This window comes from Leuciscus leuciscus (assembly GCF_965113295.1).
Source record: "Leuciscus leuciscus genome assembly, chromosome: 3".
NCBI lineage: Eukaryota > Metazoa > Chordata > Actinopteri > Cypriniformes > Leuciscidae > Leuciscus > Leuciscus leuciscus.
The window spans coordinates 51,077,034-51,101,038 of NC_138727.1; the positions used below are offsets into that span (position 1 = coordinate 51,077,034).

General features: G+C 38.1%; 1 protein-coding gene and 1 long non-coding RNA gene across 2 annotated transcripts in view; one reads left to right on the forward strand and one right to left on the reverse strand.

Moving 5' to 3' along the window:
• Positions 1–20,188, forward strand: part of LOC309493686 (adhesion G protein-coupled receptor E3-like) — a 28,535-nt gene extending 8,347 nt beyond the window's left edge. Inside the window, exons 8-14 of the mRNA XM_082162883.1 lie at positions 593–754; positions 830–1,066; positions 1,144–1,376; positions 1,587–1,653; positions 1,735–1,826; positions 1,913–2,075; positions 19,291–20,188. Of these exons, the coding sequence (XP_082019009.1) occupies positions 593–754; positions 830–1,066; positions 1,144–1,376; positions 1,587–1,653; positions 1,735–1,826; positions 1,913–2,075; positions 19,291–19,350 (1,014 nt within the window). The 3' untranslated portion in view covers positions 19,351–20,188. The remainder of the gene's footprint in view (positions 1–592; positions 755–829; positions 1,067–1,143; positions 1,377–1,586; positions 1,654–1,734; positions 1,827–1,912; positions 2,076–19,290) is intronic.
• Positions 1–24,005, reverse strand: part of LOC309493958 — a 179,022-nt gene that overhangs the window by 3,119 nt on the left and 151,898 nt on the right. The gene's annotated exons all lie outside the window — the stretch shown is intronic.

Sequence of the window (24,005 nt, forward strand, 5' to 3'; positions counted from 1 at the left end):
TGTGGAGTTGTTTAATCCTCCTCTGCTGAGATCTTCACAGATTTAATGTCTTCTTTTCTCTTCAGTTGATCATCTTAGACTGTGGCTGAAGTCAGTTGTAGTTCTTGTGTTTCTGCTCGTCTCTTTTTCTGTTCTCCTCTTTCCTTCTGTGATTCTGCTTGTTAACAGGCTTATTAAGGCTGAGATGACTCCATATTTAATATACACAGATTTTGTGGCTCAGATAAGGTCCAGTTCTGGTTTATTTCTTTGCTCTTGGCTGACATGTGGCATTGCTATGGCCTGCTTGTGGCCCAGATCTGGCAAATAGGAGCGGTCCACCCAAGTGCCGTCATTCCACGCTGCATGTGGGCCAGATCATCTTTCCACGTGTGCCAGATGTGGGCCGGATCTGGGCCGACACAATGTTGCTATGTGGGAAGGTTTACAGTGAGCCCAGAAAAAGATGTGTTGGACATTGTTTTGTTTTTTCTCTGATGTACAATGTTGTGTTTACCCTGTGAAGGACTTCAACCCCAACGGTTTCAACAACTGAAAATATCTAATATTCAGTGTTATAATATTTTCTGCATGTTCTTTCTTCTTTTTGCAGGAGTTTGACCCCGACGGTTCTCTGTCCTGTGTGTACTGGAATATCAGCGAGTGGATTGTAGATGGTTGTTCTGTTTTAAAGACCAACAGCAGCTACACTGTGTGTTCCTGTGTTCATCTGTCCACATTCGCTCTCATCATGCAAACCAGCCGCCCATCAGAGGTACGAGAACATTTATAGTGGGCATTGAAGAACAGCACAGATTTGGCACTCATGTACTCTGACATGTTTTCTCAGAGCGACTCACTGCTGGACGACTCACTGCTGGACGACTCACTGCTGGAGCTGTTGAATTTGGTGTGTGTGCCAGTTGGGCTGGTGTTCTTCAGTTTGGCCCTGTTGACCTTTGTCCTTTGTCAGTGGAGTCCTGCAGTGAATAATGTGGCTCGAATCAACCTCTGCATCAGTCTTCTGTTGGCTCACCTTCTGTTCCTGCTCACACAACAGTTCCTGAGCCTCATACGCCCTCATCAGGTGAGAATGATGAAGGAGCCCTACAGCTCAGCACAGTCTCACTGACAATCATCATAACCGTCTCTCATGATCTCCAGGTGTTGTGTGCCGTGATATCAGGTGTGCTGCACTTCCTCTTTCTCTCCGGCTTTGTGTGGATGTTCATTGAAGCTGTGCTGCTCTTCATCTGTGTGAAGAACCTATCACAGATCAGCTCCAAAAAGAGGGAGGTGCTTAGCAGTGGATTCCTGTGTGTGATTGGATATACGGTTGCTCTGGTTGTGGTGGCCGTGTCTGTCGGGCTGCTTCCTGAAGGATACGGCAGCGAACAGTGAGTTATTGTTGTTGTTGTTTTTAAGTCAATTTGATTAGACGCAAATACTGTAAGGCAGCTCTGGGGTTTGTGACTTTTCTGCCATCTGATTAAAGAACATTTTTACAAACAATATAATAATAATAATAATTGTAAAAAAAGGTAAACACCAGAAATCTTATTTTTGACAAATTAATTCAGTTATTATATTATGTTTCCGCTAAACAGTTGCTGGATTAAAATTGATAAAGGTTTTATCTGGAGTTTTCTGGGTCCTGTTTGTGTCATACTAGCAGTAAGCACATTTCTTATTGCCTCATTTTAATTTATATTAAAGGGAAAACAAAGTGCTTCATCATTATTTTCTACTTTTCAGTTAAACATGATTCTCTTCATCAACATCATCATCAGTCTGAACTCAACTCTCAAAAATCTGAACGCTGAAGTTTCACAGATGAAACAAACCAAGTAATAAACATTCAGATTCAAACACTCCATAAAAAAAAAATAAATAAATAAAAAAGTCAATAAATACACGAACTCTTTCTCTACAGGATTATGGCTTTTAAAACACTGGCTCAGTTTGTGATTCTTGGTTGCTCCTGGATTCTGGGTTTCTTCATTAATGGCAGTAAGGAGCTGGAGATCCTCTTCCTGATCTTGAACTCCCAGCAGGGAACCTTAATCTTCCTGGTCTATTGTGTCCTCAATAATGAGGTCTGATATAACTCAATTTACCACCATATTCCATTCAAAACTGAACATGAAAGAATATTATAGTTGTTTTCATGGAGGTTGTTCTTATTTTGGCAATCCATGTCTTTTAATCAGGGTTTCTGCAGGGTTTGGTCAGTCAAATTTAAGACTTTTTAAGACCTTTTTATGACCATTATGATTGAAATTTATGACCTACACGAATTACGAAAAATCATTAAAATTCCTTTCAAAAGTTTTTTTTTTAATTGACTTTCATTGAAAGTAACAAGATGTATTATTTAAATGCCTAAAGACAGCTCCAACGCCTTCTTACCCAGTGTGCAATATGCTTGATACTGATTATTTGCAACAGGCTTGAGCCAACTACTAAACACACCATCTTTGAGCCATGGCTCGTTAAATGTACACTTTCCCATTGTGATAGACCGGGAGATTTCAGTTAGGGCTGGGCAATATGGCCAAAAACAATTATCACGATAATTGTTTTATATTAGTCAATATCGATAATTATCACGATAAATGTCAAATCTTTATTTCTTTCAAGTTTAAAGGCAGACTGTTGCTTCTAAGTGAAAGTTGTAGAAACCAGAGCTTTAATTGTGGTTTTAAACTAACTTTACTCTTTATTGTCAGAAAATATAATGACAAACACTTGCTAAAACAGGTGAACATTTCACAAATCTGAGGTAGGACATTCAAACATTTGTCATTTGTCCTTAACAAAATAAATATCTTTATTGGGAAAATAATTACTTAGTTTCTGCACGTGCTAATAGGGGCCAAGTCTTGAAACAGGTTTGTGTTGCCTAACTTTGATGGCACATATCTTCAGGAAATGTATGAAAAACAGTAGCCTAAATACATTATTAAATACTGTAAATATTCCATAGTCCTTTAATACATTATCAGCACTAATAATATAATAAAATTCAATATGTATATCCCACATGGTGCAGTTAATATTACTAGGCTAACGTTACAGTAAATCCATGATAAATGATGGGAGATTGTAGACGGAAAAGCCTTCAGACTGTATCGTTGTGCAGAGTTTCTCCTGTTGGTCAGCGCTGTTCAATCTGCCTTTAAACTGGTTTAAATCACTGAGACAGTGTGTTCTTCGCTGAATTCAAGCACTTCTCACTGGATCTTGTGACCGAGACCGATCAGAGTAAACGCATCAGTTCTATTGAGCTCGCGCTGCGCTGCCGTTTGGACTTGGAGCCGAGCGGGTAAATGGTTCGTGTGGCGCGCGTTTCAAATGAGCGTTCCGCTTTTGGCGCATTTAACCTGTGCATTTAACATTATGCCGCCAGCGCATTTTCAGGGGGAAAAAGCAATGGTAGAACCAACGAATGAACGAGCATATCAATTTAAGACGTGGCTAAATGAAATTTATGACCTTGTATGGAAAATCCGGACGTTTTTATGACTTTTTATGGCCTAAAATTCTGATTTTTAAATTTAAGACGTTTTATGACTTTTTATGACTCCGCGGAAACCCTGTTTAATGAATAATGTCAGAGGCAGTTGTTGAAAGTCCCCCTGTAGTCAATAATTTTATACCTTAAAACAAATCTTTGATCACCAAAATAAAATTTTTCCTTGAAAAAAAATATATATTCGTGCTTTAAAATAGCATTAGTAATTTAGTAAACGTGGTTTTATGAATATGCAAATGAGCCCCGCCTCCACTCACTCACAGCAGCTCAGAAATCCACTCGTTGACGATCACACGTTGATCTGATTGGTATTGATATACGCAGACTGGTGCATAGATATATACACTAGATGTTGCCTTGTCTATGGCAGTTCATTGGAACGAATGTCTGTAAGGCGACATCTAGTGTATATATCTATGCACCAGTCAGTCTGCGCACACGTCAGATCAGATCACTTGGACATGGCTGTGTATAAGAGGTAAAAACGATATAAATACTGTTCGTTTTCTCACACAAACCGCTCGTTTCGTGTCTTAGGCCATCAATGTGTACTTACGATGGGGAATTGTTTAATTTGGACGACGGGGAATTGTTTTAATTTGGACTGTGCATGCTCTTTGAGACAGTGACCATCGACCTGCATTATATGACTGACAGACAAGAACGGTTTGACCTAAAAATATCAAAATTGAAACTACTGCGGAAAAAAAGACACCTACATCTTGGATGCCCTTGAGGTAAGCTAAAACATACCAAAAATTTATTTCAAAGTGAACTATCCCTTTAAGACGCAGTGGGAACACCCTCTGGCCATTTTAGCCCTTCGTTCTCTGTTTTTCTGGCCCAAAAATTCGGATTTTAGCATCAGCATTCTTCATCTGCACTTCAGCGACTGCGAATAGTGGAACTCAGTTCTCCTTGCGGTGAAGTGCCTTGGAGTTTTGTCGTTGTCTGCCGCCATGTGCTCGCTTTATTGCAAGTGAAGACCCTCACAGTAAGTGTGTTAAATGTTTGGGTTTTTTGCATGTGCGAGGCTGTTCTAGGTTTGTAAAAAATTTAAATTCAAAACCCTCCGCTCTACACAGCAAAATCCCCAGTGTTAAATTAACACTGCTCAGTATTTATATAAGTCAACACTCAAGAGTGTTATAAGTAACACTGAAGCAGTGTTAAAGTTAATGAGATAATTAAGTGATTAATTGAGTGATGATTGAGCATTATTGAAGACATCTGATGTTAACAAGCAGAATCACTGAAGGAGAAAATCGTAATTGGTATGTTCCCATTATGGTGATCAGTGTTTGCTTTAGTTGGGCTGTTGACCCTTAAGTCATTAACTTTAGATTTTGTTTGGCTGCAGTACCTGAGTTATAACAGTCAGATGAACAAAGAGAAAAGGTGATATGATGGTGTTGGTTGTGTTTTAAAATAATCATTATTTCATTCAAATTATCACCATTATTCAATTCAATTCAAATTTATTTGTATAGCGCTTTTCACAATACATATTGTTTCAAAGCAGCTTTACAGAAAGTGCATTTCAGAAATGTACATAGAAAAATACAGTTAGTTAATCATGTATCAATTTAGGGCATAACATATCGCCGGCGTCGAGTCGTCTCTTCACGGGCGTCGAGTCATCTCTTCACGGGCGTGCTATAATGGCGAATTATAGCTTTCAGTGATACGGGTGTAATTAAGACGATCGATAGGCGCGACCACGCGTGCAATGCTAGCGGGCTAAGGCTAGTAGCGGAAGTTCGGAAAGTTGGATATAAGTAGCGATATCAAAGCAATCCAATTGTTTTTTAAAGAGAATAGTATTCCAGATATGTTCACACGCTGTAAAAATGAAAGTGTTCATTTGTAAAAGAGTGTAAAGAAGAAAATCAAGGATTATGAATTAATTCGACGGAGCTCCAAACACAACAACGCACTCAGTCGCGACAGCGTCAGCAGCATTCAGCAGCAGCATTCATCAGATATGGTGATCAGTGTTTGCTTTAGTTGGGCTCTTGACCCTTACTTTTTAACTTTAGATTTAGTTTGGCTGCTGTAATTCAGTTATAACAGCGAGATGAACAATGAAAAAGAGTGATCTGATGGTGTTGGTTGTGTTTTAACATAATCATTAGTTGGCCTGAATCACTGAACTCGTTGAGAGCAAAATTTCTGAGTTAAGCTTACCTTATGGATTATAGCAGCACTGTCCTTGTAGAGCATGCCATTTTTAACCTTTTCAAAGAAATCCAAACGATCAATTCAATAAAAAAAAATAAAAAATTATGTAGGCACACACACACATCAAGAATTAGCGTATGAATCTCAACAATGGTGACAAACAGATCAACTCTGAACATAAGCTCATTATTTATTCATGCAGCAATACATGATGGGAGCAATGAATGAGTTTTGATTGGTGACACCCAGAATGCACTGCAACATGCTTTATAATTGTCACCATTGTTGAGATTCACAGGCTGATTCTTTATTTCTGTTTAAAAAAAAAAAAAAAAAAAAATCGTATTAAAACAGTTTGGTATGTGAACAACTTTTAAGAAATTATTCGGATTACATTGTAAAAGTAAAAAATATTATGCTTTTCAAGGACAGTGCTGCTATAATTAATAAAGTAAATCTAACTCAGAAATTGGGCTCTATATAGGTGTTCAGTGAATCATGTTAAATGATTGTGAAATAATGATTATTTTAAAACACAACCAACACCATCATATCACCTTTTCTCTTTGTTCATCTGGCTGTTATAACTCAGGTACTGCAGCCAAACAAAATCTAAAGTTAATGACTTAAGGGTCAACAGCCCAACTAAAGCAAACACTGATCACCATAATGGAAACATACCAATTACGATTTTCTCCTTCAGTGATTCTGCTTGTTAATATCAGGTGTCTTTAATAATGGTCAATCATCACTCAATTAATCACTTAACTATCTCATTAACTTTAACATTGCTTCAGTGTTACTTATAACACTCTGAGTGTGGACTCATATAAACACTGAGAGTGTTAATTTAACACTGGGGATCCGCGAGCTGGAGTTTGGATGTAGAGCTCAAGGGTATGGAGTATGAGCAGACGGGCCTCGCCCTTTCTCTCCAGAGCACGCGCGTGGCGTCCTGCCAGTCAAGTTTTCTCATGATTATTTATGCCCTAGCCCGGAAGCGCACGAGACGGTTTCTTTCAGGCTGGAGGATGTGATTTACAATGCAGCGTCCGGCTCTGAGGATTTTGGGCCTGTTTTAGTTGATGGCGCTCTCCCGCCTAGCGGCCAAAAAGCGTGGCCTACTGCGGCCTACACGGAGCTTATTGATGTGCTTTCGCGTGCTACAGAGAAGCTCGCTATTGACTGGCCCGAGAAGCCCCGCGAGTCACAGTCGTCTAAACACGACGGAAGATTTTTAAGTGGCCCTAATTTTAGGCCAGAGCGGCGAAATCGTCGAAAAGCGCACGATGTCTACTTTCAGGAACTATTTGAATTATTTTGATAGTGCGACACCACGCTATGGATCCAGTCAGCTGCCCGGTGGGTTCAGTGCTGGAGTTCCTACAGGAGAAGTTTGCTTCTGGAGCAGCCGCTACCACTCAGAGTATACATACGTTGCTGCTATTGCAGCTCATAAAGAGTCGGATGAGATCCCCCTGGGTAAACTAAGGATAGTCTCAGCATTTATGCATGGGGTTAGGTGCCTGAAACCAGCACGCTCCCCTGGAATTCCCTCTTGGGACCTGTCAGTCATCCTGGAGGGCTTAACGGAGGCTCCCTTTGGGTGCTTTCACACCTGCCTTCATTTAGTTCGGTTGAATCGCACTAGAGTTCGTTTTTCCCGTTGGTGCGGTTCATTTGGGCTGGTGTGAATGCGGCAATCGCACTCGGGTGCGCACCAAAAGTGGACCAAACAAGCGTACCGAGACCTCCTGGAAGAGGTGGTCTCTGTACGCTTTGAAACGAACTCTGGAGCGGTTCGTTTGTGGTGAGAACGTGATCCGACCTCGAACAGAACCAACTGCCAAAGAACTGCGCATTTTTGGACTAAGCCAGTTGCCGTAGTCAGCTACTACGCACAGCGCAGCGCATTATAGAATGAGGAGAAATGTTTGTTGACAGTTTGCACAAACTTGGAGTTGTGAGGAGGTGCGGAGCCTGATGGAGATTATTATTAACATATTAACCGCGCCATTAGCCAATGAATTGGCATGATTCTATATGGGCTTCAGTCAATCAGTACACCTAGAGGGCGTTCTCACTGCGTCTTAAGCTACGCAGCGTCTCGTTTCCTATTCAGAGAACATAGGTTACACTAGTAACCCAAGACCTTCTTTAATGTAATATGTACAGTATGTTACTGTTGTTAATAATGCACTGAATTAAATTAAAATCTGAGATAACTAATTTCATTTGAGGAAATTGATTGGTCATTTGCCATTAAAAGTTTATACTGTGAGCTTTTTTCATTTGAGTCCACAAAGAAAAATACTTAAATGAGTTAACTAGAAACATAAATGTAATTAAATCCTACTAGATAACAACAGCACACATGAATGAGTTGAAGACTCAGACTCTACTCTCCAGCACAATGGTGGCCCACAAAACTAAACAGAAACCCTTTAAATCCCAACATATCATTAAACACTAACAGATCTCCACTATATCATTATGTGCAAAAACACGTAAAATCACATAAAGTAATTCACATAATTTGACTTTTTTTGTTTACTAAATTTGAGCTGTGAGATTTTACTGTAAACAACTGACTTCAGACACAGCCTTAGATGAAATCAACTGAAGATAAAAGAAAACATTAAATCTGTGAAGATCTCAGCAGAGGAGGATTAAACAACTCCTCAAACAGCATTACCAGCTTCACTTATTACTAACCAGATTGACTTTGATATTATGATATTACTATGATATTAGACTACATAGCCTATAATGAATTTCAAACCTGAACCAAACATATTTGTACTCAAAGATCAACAGTCTGTCATTAGTCTTTAGTCTGCCACAAAAAACAACAACATTAAAATCATGAATTCAAATGTCATTGTGAAAAAAACAGACCTTTCAGGCTATAGCCTAACACTAATAAGCCTAATGCCAAAATTATTATTACAACTAAATTGTTGGTCATTAAATAAGAAAACTAAATAATTGTGTAGATGATTTGCTTTGTGTAACCCGACATCAGGCCGAAGTATTTTTGCACACAGTGCCGCGACCAATCAATCACTTACTTTACGACTGGCTGCGCATTCACTGTTCTCGCGGCTGCTGCAACTTGCGCTCGCTTATCAATGCATATCTAAGTTCGCGCCTGTTATCTTTGTAGAATAGGGCTGCACGATTAATCGCAATTTACATGTAATCGCACTTGAATCGATTTTGAAATCGTAAAAGCTGCGATTATTTTTTATGCGCAGTTTGTCATTGATGTACGGCTCTGTAAATGCTGCTCTTAAGTCACTTATAACGTGCATTTGAAAAAGCAACACACGTCAAACATCTTTCCAAACACGAGAATCATTTATGAACCTCTTGTCCAACAAAAGACAACATTTAATAACATGCATTTACTCCAAACTCACTTCATAACAACAGTTGAGCATCCTTCTGTGAGATGATGTGGCTTCTTACACAAAAGGCAGTCGTGTATTTATAAGTCATGTTTAATCAAAGCGTTTCAATCTTCTGTTTATTCAGCTACAGCGATAGGGATTTCCTGGAATGATGCGCCATTATTGTACTTCTGCGGCGAGGCATATTTAGCGTGTTTGCATGAGAGCGCCCTCTGGTGTTCAGATGGCGCAGTATTTACTATTGATCAGCCGCACTCCACTGATAAGCTGCGCATAAAATAATCGCAGCCTTTGCCAAATCGCGTGCGGTTTTATTGCGATTAATCGTGCAGCCCTATTGTAGAACCTCAAAAAAAGAAAGAAAAAGATGCTGCAGCCAATGAGCAGCCGGCGGGGGCTGGCTGCAGGACGACTCGACCTCCACGGACAGTTTTTAATGTTTTATCAGGTCCCAATCACACCTAACGCGTTTTTTCAGAGGTGCAGAGAACTGCCCCATCACACAGAACGAGCAGTGCGCTGCATTTTTTTTATGTTGCTAGGCAACCACTGAAACAGCAGTCCTGTCAGTGAAATACATGTCAAATCAGCCTTTTATTAACTTTATTTACTTTCTGTTAACATTGTGGTAGTTACGGTTTGTGAAGTCGTTAAGCTCCTGGTAACCCGCACCACAAGTTTATCCTACATCATCGAACTCTCCGGGGCGTTCAAGCAACTGTAGAGAAGCATCACTAATACAGAAGGCCTGCCTCGCCATTCATTCGATTGGACAGTGGAAAAAAAACGCGATAACGTCGGCGCTTTTTCCGCTTGGAGTTGCTTTTTTTTCAACTGCAAAAACGCGAGGCGCAGCAGACGGTAAAACGCGAGGCGCAGCAGGCGGAAAACAGGGCTTCCTCACTGCCATAGGAAACCAATTGCAAAAAGGTGCCTCACACTGCAAAAAAACACGTCAGGTGTGATCGGGCCCTCAGACAATAACTACTCAAGATTTTGCTTTGATATAATTTTCGGGACAATTAGGGCCGGATTCAGGACAACAGCTTAGATTCCGAAAGTGTCCCGAATTTTTCGGGACGTATGGTCACCCTAGCTCCGAAGGTTGCTTTGGTATGGAAAAATCACGTGACATATGACGTCCAAAGAAGTAACTGCTTCATTCTCTGAGTGGTTCGCAGCAACACTGCCACATGAAAACCAGTCAGTATTTTACAGTAAAAACTTTATAATCTATCCGATTTTTGTAGTCGATTTTTACTAATCTCAGTATAGCAATAGAGTTTGGTAAAAGCTGTTCATTCATTCACACACAAAAACACGATTCATTTTGAAACAGTATTTTTGCCAGCTGTAGCTACACAAGAGCGCGCATCTGTGCATTCATTCATTCACACACAGAAACGCGATTCATATTTAAACAGTCTTTTTAAGTACAGACACTTGCGATTAGAACAAAGCAAATATAGAACTGACCTATTCCTCAGCCGGATCCGTTGCTCCTCGAAATTAAACTTCCAGCACTTCTGAGGTAAATTTTCCAGGATTATTATTAAGATAGTATTATTCCTCACAGCGTCGTAAAGTACAAGCGTTCTGAAAGTGAACTTGTGGTGAGTGTTATCCAGCTGATGTGGACTTTTCACAGGTTTGCATGGATGCCTCAGATAATTTGCGCCGGCACGATAGTCGACCCCAGGGGGTTAAAGGTGCTCTAAGCGATGTCACATGTTTTTTTTAGGCCAAAACATTTTTGCAGCAAACATCTCACTATCCGCTAGCTGTCTGTCTCCTGAGCACACTGTAAAAAAACGCGGTCTCTGTAGACAGCCCAGGCTCCACAAAAGGCAAGAAAAACAGACTGGCCCAGCCTGGACTACGAAACACAACAAACAGTGTTCCAGCCAATAACCCACAAGAATGATTTGGGGGTGGGGGTTGGGGGGTTAGTGCGCATGCACATGAAGGTGGGTGTGGGGAGTGGAGGAGAGAGAAGCATGAAGAGGGAAGTTAGCTAGAGGAGAGAAGTCCTATCAACGACTAATGTTAAAATGTTCTATTTTTGAGAATTTTTATATGGCCGACACACGACCAAAGATACGACATTCCGATGAACAAATAAAAAAGAATAGGGAAAAGGAGAAGGAACCACAAGTCCCGAATTTACATTGGAAAAGCGTTCAAAAGGTGGCGAGAACTCCGCCGGCAGAAGGGCTTCCAATCCGACATTCAGGTGGCTCTGTGTTTACTGGAGAGGGGGGTAAATCCAGTTTATTTTTTCTAAATAGTTCATGACTGTTTCAGGAAGTACGGAAGGGAGGAGAAGGTCCAAAAACAAATTAGATTTAATTAAGATTATCATTTCAGGGATTTTTTTTCATAAAAATTTATAATTTTTCATTAGCCAATTTATGGCGTAGTTAAGTAATTGTGCTGTAAATAGTTTTTTTTTTTTACTACCAAATATCCACAAAAACACAATAAATGTGTTAGTTGAGAAGTAAAATAAATTATAGTTTGCCATGTAAAAAACAAAAAACAAAAAAAAAACATTCCTTGTGCAATCGCTAAACCCTACTTGAGGACCGATTAAGAGAACAAATTGTCTAGTGATTTGACAGCATTACCCGCCACAGCTGATTTGTTCCCGCATTTGGTGGGTTGGCGGGTGTTAATTTCAAGCCCTGCAACTCTCCTGTCTGTAGCTTTCTAGTAATCCTGAAGAATGACATTGATTGGCTGGTTCAGGTGTGTTTGATTAGGGTCCCAGATAGATAGCAACCATCAAAATAATGGCAATGTGTCAATGTACATGGAATCAACATATCTTTTGCTCCAGCAATTAATGTTGAATTTTATTTTCAACATCATCCATAAATATATGGATGTGTATATGTATATGGATAAGTATATGGAGTGAAAACAGTCTCAAAACCTTCCACAAATGCACGCGAGAGATCCACACACACACAAAGCAATCCACAAATGCACATGAGAGATTCTCTCTCTCTCTCTCTCTCTCTCTCTCTCTCTCTCTCTCTCTCTCTCTCTCTCTCTCTCTCTCTCTCTCTCTCACACACACACACACACACACACACACACACACACACACACACACACACACACACACACACACACACACACACACAGCGATCCACGAATGCACGCGAGAGATCCACACACACACACACACACACACACACAGCGATCCACACACACGGCAATCATGCATTATTGTCCTTACTCGCATTGCTCTGCTCACAACACAATCCACAACTTTGCTTTATCTGTACCTGTAATTTCAGAGTCTTTTGCATTGGTGTTCTGCCTTAAGAATGCCCCTGAATATTCGCTTTTGTATCTGTGGAATCTTTTGAGACTGTCGTTCCGCGGCCCTGATTCACAAATGCACACAAGCCTATCTGTCCCCATTACCTGCAAATATGCTATATGGTGTCTTCCTCCAGAGGGCGCTAACCGGCCTTTGAGCTGAATCTCCCAAAGGGCTGGATTCATTTAGTTTTCTGACTTGGCGAGACAACTGAAGTCTAAACACTTTTCACTAAATATCATATACATACACGCAAATGTAGAGTAAAACCAAACCCCTTTTTTTATTCTTCAACGTGAAATCAGAATAGGCTATATAGCCTATTAAGAAAACCATTCAGATAACAGGAAAGCTTTAAAGTGTTTCTGTAACTGTTGGCAAACTACAAGGCTGTACGTTTTCTTTTGTTTATATTATTGTAGTTCTGAATGTACTTTGTGGTAATGTAATAACCCCTCCCCTCACACACATATATTAAATGGAAATTAATTAGACCGAGATACTTTGTAGAATCAGTTGTAGAATCTCTGAAGAATGAGGACCTTGGCCCAAGGTAAGTTCCTTAATAATAATACTTTTCCCCCACTTTTATTATCAAACCCTCTTAATAAACTTTGAAATATTTTGCTAAAGCTTTATAGTAAATGGACAGATCAAAAAAAGATGAACAACTGGTTCATCTGATTCACCACAAAAGGAGCAACTGAGGCAAATCTCACTTTCAAACTTTTGCATGTAATGGTTTGCATGAGAATTGTTTACTTGTGGATTCTTTTGAAAGAAATATTTTACTTTGTTGGTTAAATTATGTGGAAGCATCTTTCTTTAAAAATAAGGAAAGCAAAACATACAGGTAATTGCTGAAAATATATTCATTTCCATTTAATATATGTGTGTGAGGGGAGGGGTTATTACATTACCACAAAGTACATTCAGAACTACAATAATAAACAAAAGAAAACGTACAGCCTTGTAGTTTGCCAACAGTTCCAGAAATACCTTAAAGCTTTCCTGTTATCTGAATGGTTTTCTTAATAGGCTATAGCCTATTCTGATTTCACGTTGAAGAATAAAAAAAGGGGTTTGGTTTTACTCTACATTTGCATGTATGTATATGATATTTAGTGAAAAGTGTTTAGACTTCAGTTGTCTCTCCAAGTCAGAAAACTAAATGAATCCAGCCCTTTGGGAGATTCAGCTCGAAGGCCGGTTAGCGCCCTCTGGAGGAAGACACCATGTGAAGTTAAACACATTTATTTATATTAGTTTAAGCATTATTAGGGACGACTGAAGAAGAAAAGAGATTTGTATGCCGAACTGATTATAATAGGTGTTACGGAAAGCCACGAAGAGCGTCGTCATCCAGATGACATCATCCGTCATCCGTCGGAAAAAGCCGAACTCAACTCATGATCTCTATCAGGTGCGCTTGTAATTAGAGCACATAAAACGCCAAACACGGGCAGAAACAATCGTCAGTGAGAGCGCTTGTCCTGCAGTTTTATCCAGTTTGTCTCCTTTTGAGGAAAAAACTTTGTGACTGGAAGAAGTTATGAGGTATGAGTGAAAGAGTACAACAGAAATTGGATGCGCACAGGCTTGGGAGGGTTACTTTAAAAATGTATTCCGTTACAGTTACAAATTACTTCATAAAAAAAGTATTCAGTAACGTAATCCAAGTACTATAATATGAAAGTAATGTAACTGATTACTTTTGGATTACTTCAAGGTCACGTATATAAATAAAGTCAAGCAAGAAGAAATATTATAAAAAATTTTTTTATTATTTATACAAAATTTGGTCCAGTGTACAATATTTGCAAAATATACACACATATGCCTGAATATATATTTATGTAAAGGGCTATACAGACATCTAGTGGCTAATGTATGGTATTACAGATTATTTTGTTTTATTTTTTACTAATTTTTAACTAAAAAATAAAAACACAACATTTAACATTTTTACACAATCTACATATTAGTTTATTTTAAAATAGGCCTACATGTTGACTAAAGCCGTGATCTTTCTTAATTTGCCTGACTGAACTTGGGGCGTTGGCAGTGGGAGTTCCCCTACGTTACCTAGACAGCGAACATCCCGTTACGCGAGAAAAGAATAAGAAAGGACATTTTGGGTACTAAAAAAGCTACTCTCCTAATTTCTACAAAATAGCAGCGGAACTTCCGTGAATTAAAAGCGATTTTACCTGCAGGCAGCATCGTTTCTACTAGCAGCAGTGATTCAATCTGCGTCTGAGGAGATTGTAGAAAGCTGTTATTTGCACATGCACCAGCGCGTGGCACACGTGAGTCATTACTGGCAACAGAACCAGGAACCACTGTATAATCAAGCAGCGCTTAATATAGTGTTATTATGCCAAAATACTTATTTATTTCGTTTTAAATGAAACCATTGTAATCCTGAAAGTATTCCCCCTTTTTTCAAAATGTAACTATAATCTGATTACTACGTTTTTTGACGTAACTGTAACGGATTACAGTTACTGGATATTTGTATCCTGATTACATAACGCCGTTACATGTATTCCGTTACTCCCCAACCCTGGATGCGCATCAGTGATTAATCAACCCGAGACGCTGCTGGTAGGATGACTGTTTGATGCTCAATTAAGTTATATTCAGATAAATGCCATCTTGTGTGTTAATGCATAGATTGTCAAGTGTCTGGTTGTAATTAGGAATTGTATCATTTTTTTCTTTCTTCTTCTTTAAAGGTTATCAACCTAATTTGAGCTTGAGCTTTTCTACAAAAGGAATGACTGTTTCAAGACTAATCTAACTGCAAACAAAGTTCATCTGTTCCAATCTATTGTGATATGAATGAAATCAACAGACTGCAAATCAAGATTGTAACAACTTTATTGAAGAGAAAGTAAAAGCCATTTTTTTTAGATGATTCCTGTCCGTGGTTGACTAAGCCCTTTTTCAAGTTAGAGGCAGAACTGATGTGTGAAATCCAAAGAGTAACTTGACACACCATATAGAATCTTTGCAGGTAATGGGGACAGATAGGCTTGTGTGCATTTGTGAATCAGGGCCGCGGAACGACAGTCTCAAAAGATTCCACAGATACAAAAGCGAATATTCAGGGGCATTCTTAAGGCAGAACACCAATGCAAAAGACTCTGAAATTACAGGTACAGATAAAGCAAAGTTGTGGATTGTGTGTGTGTGTGTGTGTGTGTGTGTGTGTGTGTGTGTGTGTGTGTGTGTGTGTGTGTGTGTGTGTGTGTGTGTGTGTGTGTGTGTGTGTGTGTGTGTGTGTGGGTGTGTGTGTGGGTGTGTGTGTGGGTGTGTGTGTGGGTGTGTGTGTGGGTGTGTGTGTGGGTGTGTGTGTGTGTGGGTGTGTGTGTGGGTGTGTGTGTGGGTGGGTGTGTGGGTGGGTGTGTGGGTGTGTGGGTGTGTGTGTGTGTGTGTGTGTGGGTGTGTGTGTGTGGGTGTGGCAGGCATTCCTGGATCGCTGTGTGTGAGAGAGAATCTCTCGCGTGTATTTGTGGATCGCTTTGCGTGTGTGGATCTCTCGCGCATTTGTGGATTGATTTGCGTGTGTGGATCTCTCGCGTGCATTTGTGGATTGCTGCGCGCACATGTGGATCTCCCGCGTGCATTTGTGGAAGGTTTTGAGACTGTTTTCACTCCATAGGAGTACTCTGGGTTCGGGCCAAATTCCAAGCCCGAACTTCTTAAAAGGGGAACTTTGTTAATACTCTTCCATTTCCTTCCTGTGATGGAATGTTTAAATTAGTCAATTATTTAAACTCCAACCGTCAAAAATTCTAATTTAAACAGATGCAGATGCAGATGCAGTCTGTCTGTCTGTCTGTCTGTCTGTCTGACTGACTCCATTAATGCTTTCAAATTCTAAGCTTGTAAAACGACTTCAAACTCAGTGGCGGCTGGTGCTAAAAAAATTTGGGGGGGGGGCGCAACAAACTGAATTATTAATCCAGGACTGAATGTAGGCTAATTGTTAAATAACAATTTAACAGTGATAAAAATGTAGCTATCATTAGCCTAAAGTTTAGCTAAAACTTCAGCCGGTAGGGTTGGGAAATAGCCAATTGCCAAATAAATCTGAATTTTTGGGCTAAATGGCGATGTATGGTATAATCTGAGTATTAAATTATTATTTTTCTATTTGAATAAAAAAACAAAACTGTATTTAATAAAAAAATTAAATTATATCCTGATCAAGATTGTCCTATACAAACAATGTTCATATTGAAGGTTATAAAAACAAACATAGTGTAACCTTGCTGTCTATCTGCAGTCTATCCAAAAAAGGGGTCAAATCACATTACATTCTAACATTACAATCTAAAAACAAAATAATGCTTTTTAAAGAAGTAGTTAAATTTACTAAACTTAAAATAAAATAAAAAAATAATAAAAACAAAGCTAATATCATAAAAATACACATGTAGGTTTGAAATTCTCTAGCACATTTATGTTCACCAACAACAACAAATATTCAACAAATATTTTAGCTAAATATATTTATAATTTAGTGCTAATCTATATTTTAGTCAATAATTGTGCTCCTATTCTATTGCGCTCCGTCTGTTCGGCGCGCATGCACGCGGCGGCGCTCGTTCACGGAAGTTTAGCTTGCAGAAAGCTCGCCCTCTCATGACAGCAAACTGGAAATATTGACTTTCTAACATTTACAGATGGAGAATATGTCCGTGAAATGTAAGTTATGCACTGAGGAAATTATTGGATGTCACTTCAGCTCATGGCTAAATATTATTAGAGGTATATTTGTTTCCAGCAATCGCTGCACAAGTGAAGTTTACGTATGATGACGAAAGCACGTTAGTGCGAGCCCTCCCGGAACCCATAGAGAATGCATTGCAGTGCCTGCAGTTCGAAAAAAAAAATCTTTGAATGTAAGTCTATGGGAACACTCTGGGCGATTTTCGGCCATAGTGAAATCGCCCAAAAAGAGGCAGTACTCCACAGAACGTGACTTGGCGCTGATTGGACTATATCCAGAGGCAGTGAGTTCTAGAACAGTGAGTGACTGCTAGCGTAACTCTGTGGTTGAATGAGATTGTGATTGAAAAAGTCCCTTTCACACTTTGGTGGTGCGTCGCCCGATCGCCCTAATGAAGAAACCGCCGCTGTTCAAACTTTTAGGCCCTGTTTTCTCAAGCTTTTTTCTATTTTGTCCCTTGTAATTCGTTAAGCAATTTTATCATCCCGCTCCATAGGAAAGCCGTTTCACTCTCTCCAGAGACAGTTGGAAAAAAGTATCAGTAGCTGCGTTTCCATTCCAGATTTGCGTAAAAATTTTGCAATATTTTCTAAATGTTGATTAAAAACTATTGCCAAATGACCAAATAATCCATTAACCGATGTTATGCGACTGAAACATATTTTTTTCCTCTCGCCATGTCATTCCAACAATTATGGCAATGGATGTTGGTAGGTTTAAGTATAGGGGAGCGCGGGGCACAACCTAACGCGGGGCTAGTTGTAACACGCTTGTTTTAAATACTTCCGCACATGCTTGGATGACAAAACTTTGTGTATTTACTAGTTGGCGTATCAACACTATATAGAATTTTATTTTTTTATTTTTTTTGGAAGATATCCATAGACATTTATTAAACCATAGCAAAAGTATCATCTCTATTTTTTGTTTATTTAAAATAAGACAAATCTGATATTATTTTAATCTCCAAGATGTTATTTAACAGTTGAGATAGTTCTTTAATGCTTCGCTAACTAGCAGAAGACACTAGCAGGGTTTAAATCCCAGTTGTGCAGGCGGGGGCATGTTGTAACACTGCGTTACAATGTGCCCCTATTAGAAATATGCTATTATATTCTATACTTTTATTAATTTTGAGAAAAAGGTGAATAAAGACTGAGTCAATGTTCAGAAATTACTAATTATTTATTTGTTTTGAACTATGTTGTATAGCTGTGTTTTCATGTGTTCGTAGTCAAAACTCAAAAATGAGTTTATATTTAATTATTAAAAATAGCCATTATTTTATATGAAAAAGTTTTTTAATTTTATTTAGAAAATATTTTAGTTTGTTTTGTATATTTTTTTTTATTAGATCAGATAACATTTTAAGCTGTCATATGTTATGTTACAATGTGCCCCCACACATGTTACAATGTACCCCACCTATGGGGCATGTTGTCACATTTCACTTCCATTCTTTCGGGGTATATCAAGAAAAAAGTATATACTGTATCAATAAAACAAAAACACATACAGTAATTGCACTAGACATGTGGGAAATTAATGTGAAAAAAAATAAAAATACTCTGAACCGTAAGTAGATTTACACAAACTGAGAAAGTCAAAAAGCGTTACTTTGTGCCCCGCTCTCCCCTATACCAGCCACCGCACTAGCCATTATTTTTAATGGAAGGTGATATAGGCTTATTTTCCAAATATTAATTTCAAGGAAAGCCCCTTATACTTGGGAGCGGCTTTTGGGTGTTTTCGTTTGTCTTTTATGAGTTTAATAAAGAACTCTGACCCGTCTTCTGTCCAAGCACACTATGTCATCTACATTAGGTGACCTGTAAATGTGCAAAAACTGTTTTGCAGTGACAGCAAAAACTACCTGGTGAGTGTAAACTTTTTTTTTTGCGATATATGGACGTTCTTGCGAAAATGTACGTGTTTGGCCGTCCATTGGGCGAATTTTCAATTCGCAATTTGAAAGGAAATGGAAACGCAGCTTGTTTTAAACACATTGTCTTACCTGTTTATTATAAAGAAATTCCATTGTGGTTTACTGGATTTAAGAGGTTAAATGGATGTCAAGACACACAGCTCCTCTCGTCTCATTCTTGTCCAGGTCAGACAGCAGTACAGGAATTTCTTCAGATGTCTTTGCAGTGGACGCAAACATAAGTGAGGACTACACCATCATCTGCAGGAAATAAAAAGTACTGCTCAAGTGTGCCATTAATATTCAGGTGATGTTGACATGATTCCAGCCTGTATTCCCCTGTCTCGTGGTTAAGGACTTTTATGTTGAGGTGTTTCTATTCTATTTTTTCTTTGTTGACTTCCTGTGTTTAGTTCCTGGTTGCCTTTGTTCCTTACTCCTTTGTTTCCATTGCTACCCTCGTTTTTCACCATGGCCACTCATTGCCTACACCCGTCCCTCTTTAGCCTTTTGTTTTCCATGTGTATTTATTCCCTGTGTTTTAGTTGCCTTGTGTCGGTTGTTGTCTTTGCATGTTTTGTAAAGCTGTTACACTCTTGTTCCTTGCATTTTGTTCCTGGTTTGGATTTTTGATGTGGATTATCTTTGTGTTTTTGGAATCAATGTTGCTGCATCTGAATTATTGCTCGACTCTTCTCTGCTGCTTCATAAGAGATGTTATGATTACAGTAAAACATAATTAATGTTTTGGATGTTAAATGTGTGTGTATATATATAAATATATAATTTTTTTTTTTTTTTTTTTTTGATAAATACTATTGATCTAGATCTTCTAAACGGTATTATTTAATCTTTTTTGAAATCACAAGATTGTCTTGGTGGAGGGTGAAAAGCAAATTTTTACTGACTGAGTTCACTGTTGAGTTCATAAAGCTTCCAGAAAATGAAATGACTGTTTCTTCTGTAAAGATAATGTTTATATTACTTTAAATATTCATATGGGAAAATATATTTTCAGTAGGGAAGGTCACAGGTTTTATAGGTGTAGTGTATTTTTTTATTAAAACAGGTGAATGAAGATTGATTTTTGTTTTTGTTCAGGTTTTATTTCAGTACATTTGTTACAAAGTTATGTTTTTTTTTTTACTAATTAACAAAATAAAATATAGTCCTACAAAGCTATTGTTACCAGAGCATGTGATCAGAGCATGTCATTTTACCATTGTTGCCCAGAATGACTATACCAGCTCAGTAGGACTATTGCAAACAGAAGTCTACTACAGAGAAATTTCACGTTATTTGAGCGGACTTTGCTTTTCCAGTGCGTGATCGGTACATGATTTGAGCGTTTGGGCCGTGAACGACAGAGCAGAACGCGTAGCGCAAACACGGAGCAGAACATTGAGCAGAGAGCGCAACACACACACAGACACACACAGACACACACAGAGACACACAGTGACAGACAGACAGAACGGAGAGCGCGGCTCCCACACGGAGCGGAAAAAAAACACACTCGTGAAACCTGATCGCAGAACACGGATGGGCGGCATATATTCGGCTTATATTTTTGGCCTTTTTTCTCTTTCGGCCAAAAACCGAAAATGCCATTCGGCAGCAGAAAATTCGGTGCATCCAGCTTCAAACCAACTGGTATGGTATTTCAATTCAGCTTTGCTAATTGTACACAGCATCTTTGTTTTGTCAAACGTGCCATCAGGCAACTTTTTAAATGCAAACATTCCTCCTAAAACTCCATCCTTGTACTTCTCCATCATGACAGGGTGACTTGGTTCGGCACACTCACAATAGCAACAGAAAGTCATAAAAAAAATTAAATAAAAAAAAAAGTGCTACGTTAATTGCGTTCTTTTTTTTTATGCGTTAAACATCTCAAATTAATCGCAAAGATTAACGTGTTAATTCGCCCAGCCCTAATATATATATATATATATATATATATATATATATGCAGGGTGTTAAAAGTAACACTGATGCAGTGTTACAGTTAATGAGATAAGTTTTAATAATAAGAAGACCTGATAATTAAAGGTGCAGTGTGTGATTTTTAGCGGCATCTAGTGGTGAGGACTGTGAACAGTCAGTCACTCGTGGCCAATCCTTCAAATTGCAAACTCGAATGAGAAGCTACGGTGGCCAACATAGGATCGGAAGATGTCGTTGTCTGAGTCAGCAGAGAGTAGCAAGTCAAGCAATGAGGTTTCTTTATATTATATTATATTATATTTTATATTAAATCATATTGACTTAATTATTCAGTAAAACCACATGCTATTGCGATTGTTATTTTTACTTGTTCATCATTGTGTTAGTTTCCATGCTAGTTAGTATAAGATAAGAGCATCAAAGTAGCTAGGTAAGGGGAAATAGCTAACGTTACGATGTCCGAGGCGTCGTTCAGACAGCATGTTTTTCTCCACGTTTGCAGAGTCAGGGACAACCTGAGTATTCTGCTGCGTCTTTTTCTGCTGCTTCTCATTCAAGTTAGTGACGAAACTCTGTAGCGCTGTGTGTTCGCTGTCGGCTACGGTAGAAACATGACGTCACGATATGTCGACCTTCATAGAAGGGGGTGGCCGCGGTTATGTAGATATAAATGACTCATTCTAAGGTAATACAAACATAACGGTTCATTAAGTAAGGTCTTTATACACCACTGAAAATATAGTTATGGATCTTATATTGCATTTCTGTCAATAGATCCTCAGAAATATCACACATTGCACCTTTAAGAACTGATTTTCCTGCTAAGATAAAACTCACCCTGCAATAAAGCAATAAAACGCACCCTGGACAGACGATCGAGAGCACATGAAATTGTCTTGTCCAAACTTATCTCCTTGTGCACCCCCAGGGAAAAAACCCATGCAGTGCGTTTCAGTGTCTTCTCAAATAATACTATTTCAATGATCAAAAAATAGATCCAGATGGACATAAAATTTATATTTTTTTATACTTAAGTTAAATCACCTATTTTACATCAAATCAACATTGAAACAATAGCAAATCCATCTTGCTTCATGTACAACAAAATCTTAAATAAATCTTAAATAAATATAATAATCTTACTTTATTTCTATGCTGGTGAATCACATCCGTTTTGACTTCTTTCAAGCAGAGACTATGCGAGACTGAAATTAACATGGTTTTGAACCAAAAAGTCATTTATTCCAAAATCATTGATTAAACAACTCTGAAACAAACAGCATTAACTTCTTCAATTATTACTAAACATTTTGATTTTATTTCTGTCAGAAGACTACACAAGTTCTTATTGAGAATTAAAAGAGTTTTAGATGTTGATGTTTTATTGTTTCATTTTAAGTCATTATTATGGTGATCAGTGTTTGTTTTAGTTGGGCTCTTGACTCTTGACTTAAAAACATTAGTTTTTTCTCTGGCTGCTGTAGCAGTGTGTTTATAAAGCACATTTGTAAGAGCAAGAAAAGCCAAGAGATAACATGATCAGGTGATGCTGGCTATATACATTAACAATTACATTAATATATATATATATATATATATATATATATATATATATATATATATATATATATATATATATTAGTAATATGATAATAGTTATGCAATAAGCTTAACTCACTGATCTCACACAGTTTAACTCAAGTGTGTTGTATTATTAATTCACTTAAATTTCAGATGACCACAACCGTTGAAACCACAGCAAGAGTTCCAGCAACAACGAGTTATGAATGATTTGAGTGATGAGTGATGCGCAAAAATAAAATAAAAAATACAGCATAACTTAGACATCAATAATCAGCATATGAATCTCATCAATGGTGACAATCGATAAAATATTCAGAGAAACAGATCAACTTTGAAGATCCCAAAACAGGCTACTAAAAAAGAAATAAAACATTCAGCTGCATTATTTCATGCCACAGTGCTAGGAGTCATCGATGTGTTTGTTTCTCTGCTGGCACCCAGCATGCATTGTGGCAAGAAGATATTTGTTGATTGTCACCATTGTTGAGGTTTATGTGCTAAATCATGAAGTCTGTATGTCTGAAAAATAAGCTATAAATATTTTGTGAATCTTTACATATCTTAACTAGTTACCTTAACCCTGCTGTATCTTATACTGTAGAATCACAGGGTAACTATAATCAAAAATAAAAATTACAAACTTATTGCTGCTTCGTGGGTGCATGATTGTGTTTGATGGCCTCCATCTGGGTCAATATATAATTGAGGGAGTTTTCATGTCCATGAGATTTATCTCGCAAACATGCTTATTAAAATAAAATTTTAAAAGTCTTCAGTGTTCTTCATGATCTTGTCTTTACAAATTCCATAGTTAATTATTATGGAAATAATCATTTATTTATAAAAATTTACTAGATATCCCTAAAATGTCAACTAAATAACCGTCCGAAATGAATTACAACCACAATCTCATTACCTAAAAAAACATTTAAAAAACTTATTCAAAAACAGTTTTAATTATATTATTTACATTAAGTTGAGGTAATTGTGAACAATGTGTCTTTTTGGGCAATATGTCACATTTTCAATAGAAATTGACAAATTGAATATGTGTCCGAGAAGTCGCTGTCATCTAAGTTACCCATAGCAAATACACCCCTCAAGGAAGAGTGTGTTTTCCAAATCACATGACCTGCTCCACATGATGTCATTTCCTCCTGAAGAGAAAACTAGCAAGACTCCAAGGTATGTTCTCCTTCAACATTTTCAGTTATTTCACCTAAAGTAGTGCTTGGGGCAAATGTGTACTTATCATATGTCAACAATGTTACTACAATGAATTCATAAATAACTTTAAATTTCAATTTTACTCAGTTGTACATATAATATTTAGAAGAACCTCTCCGTAAAATGCCATGTGGTGTCTGGTG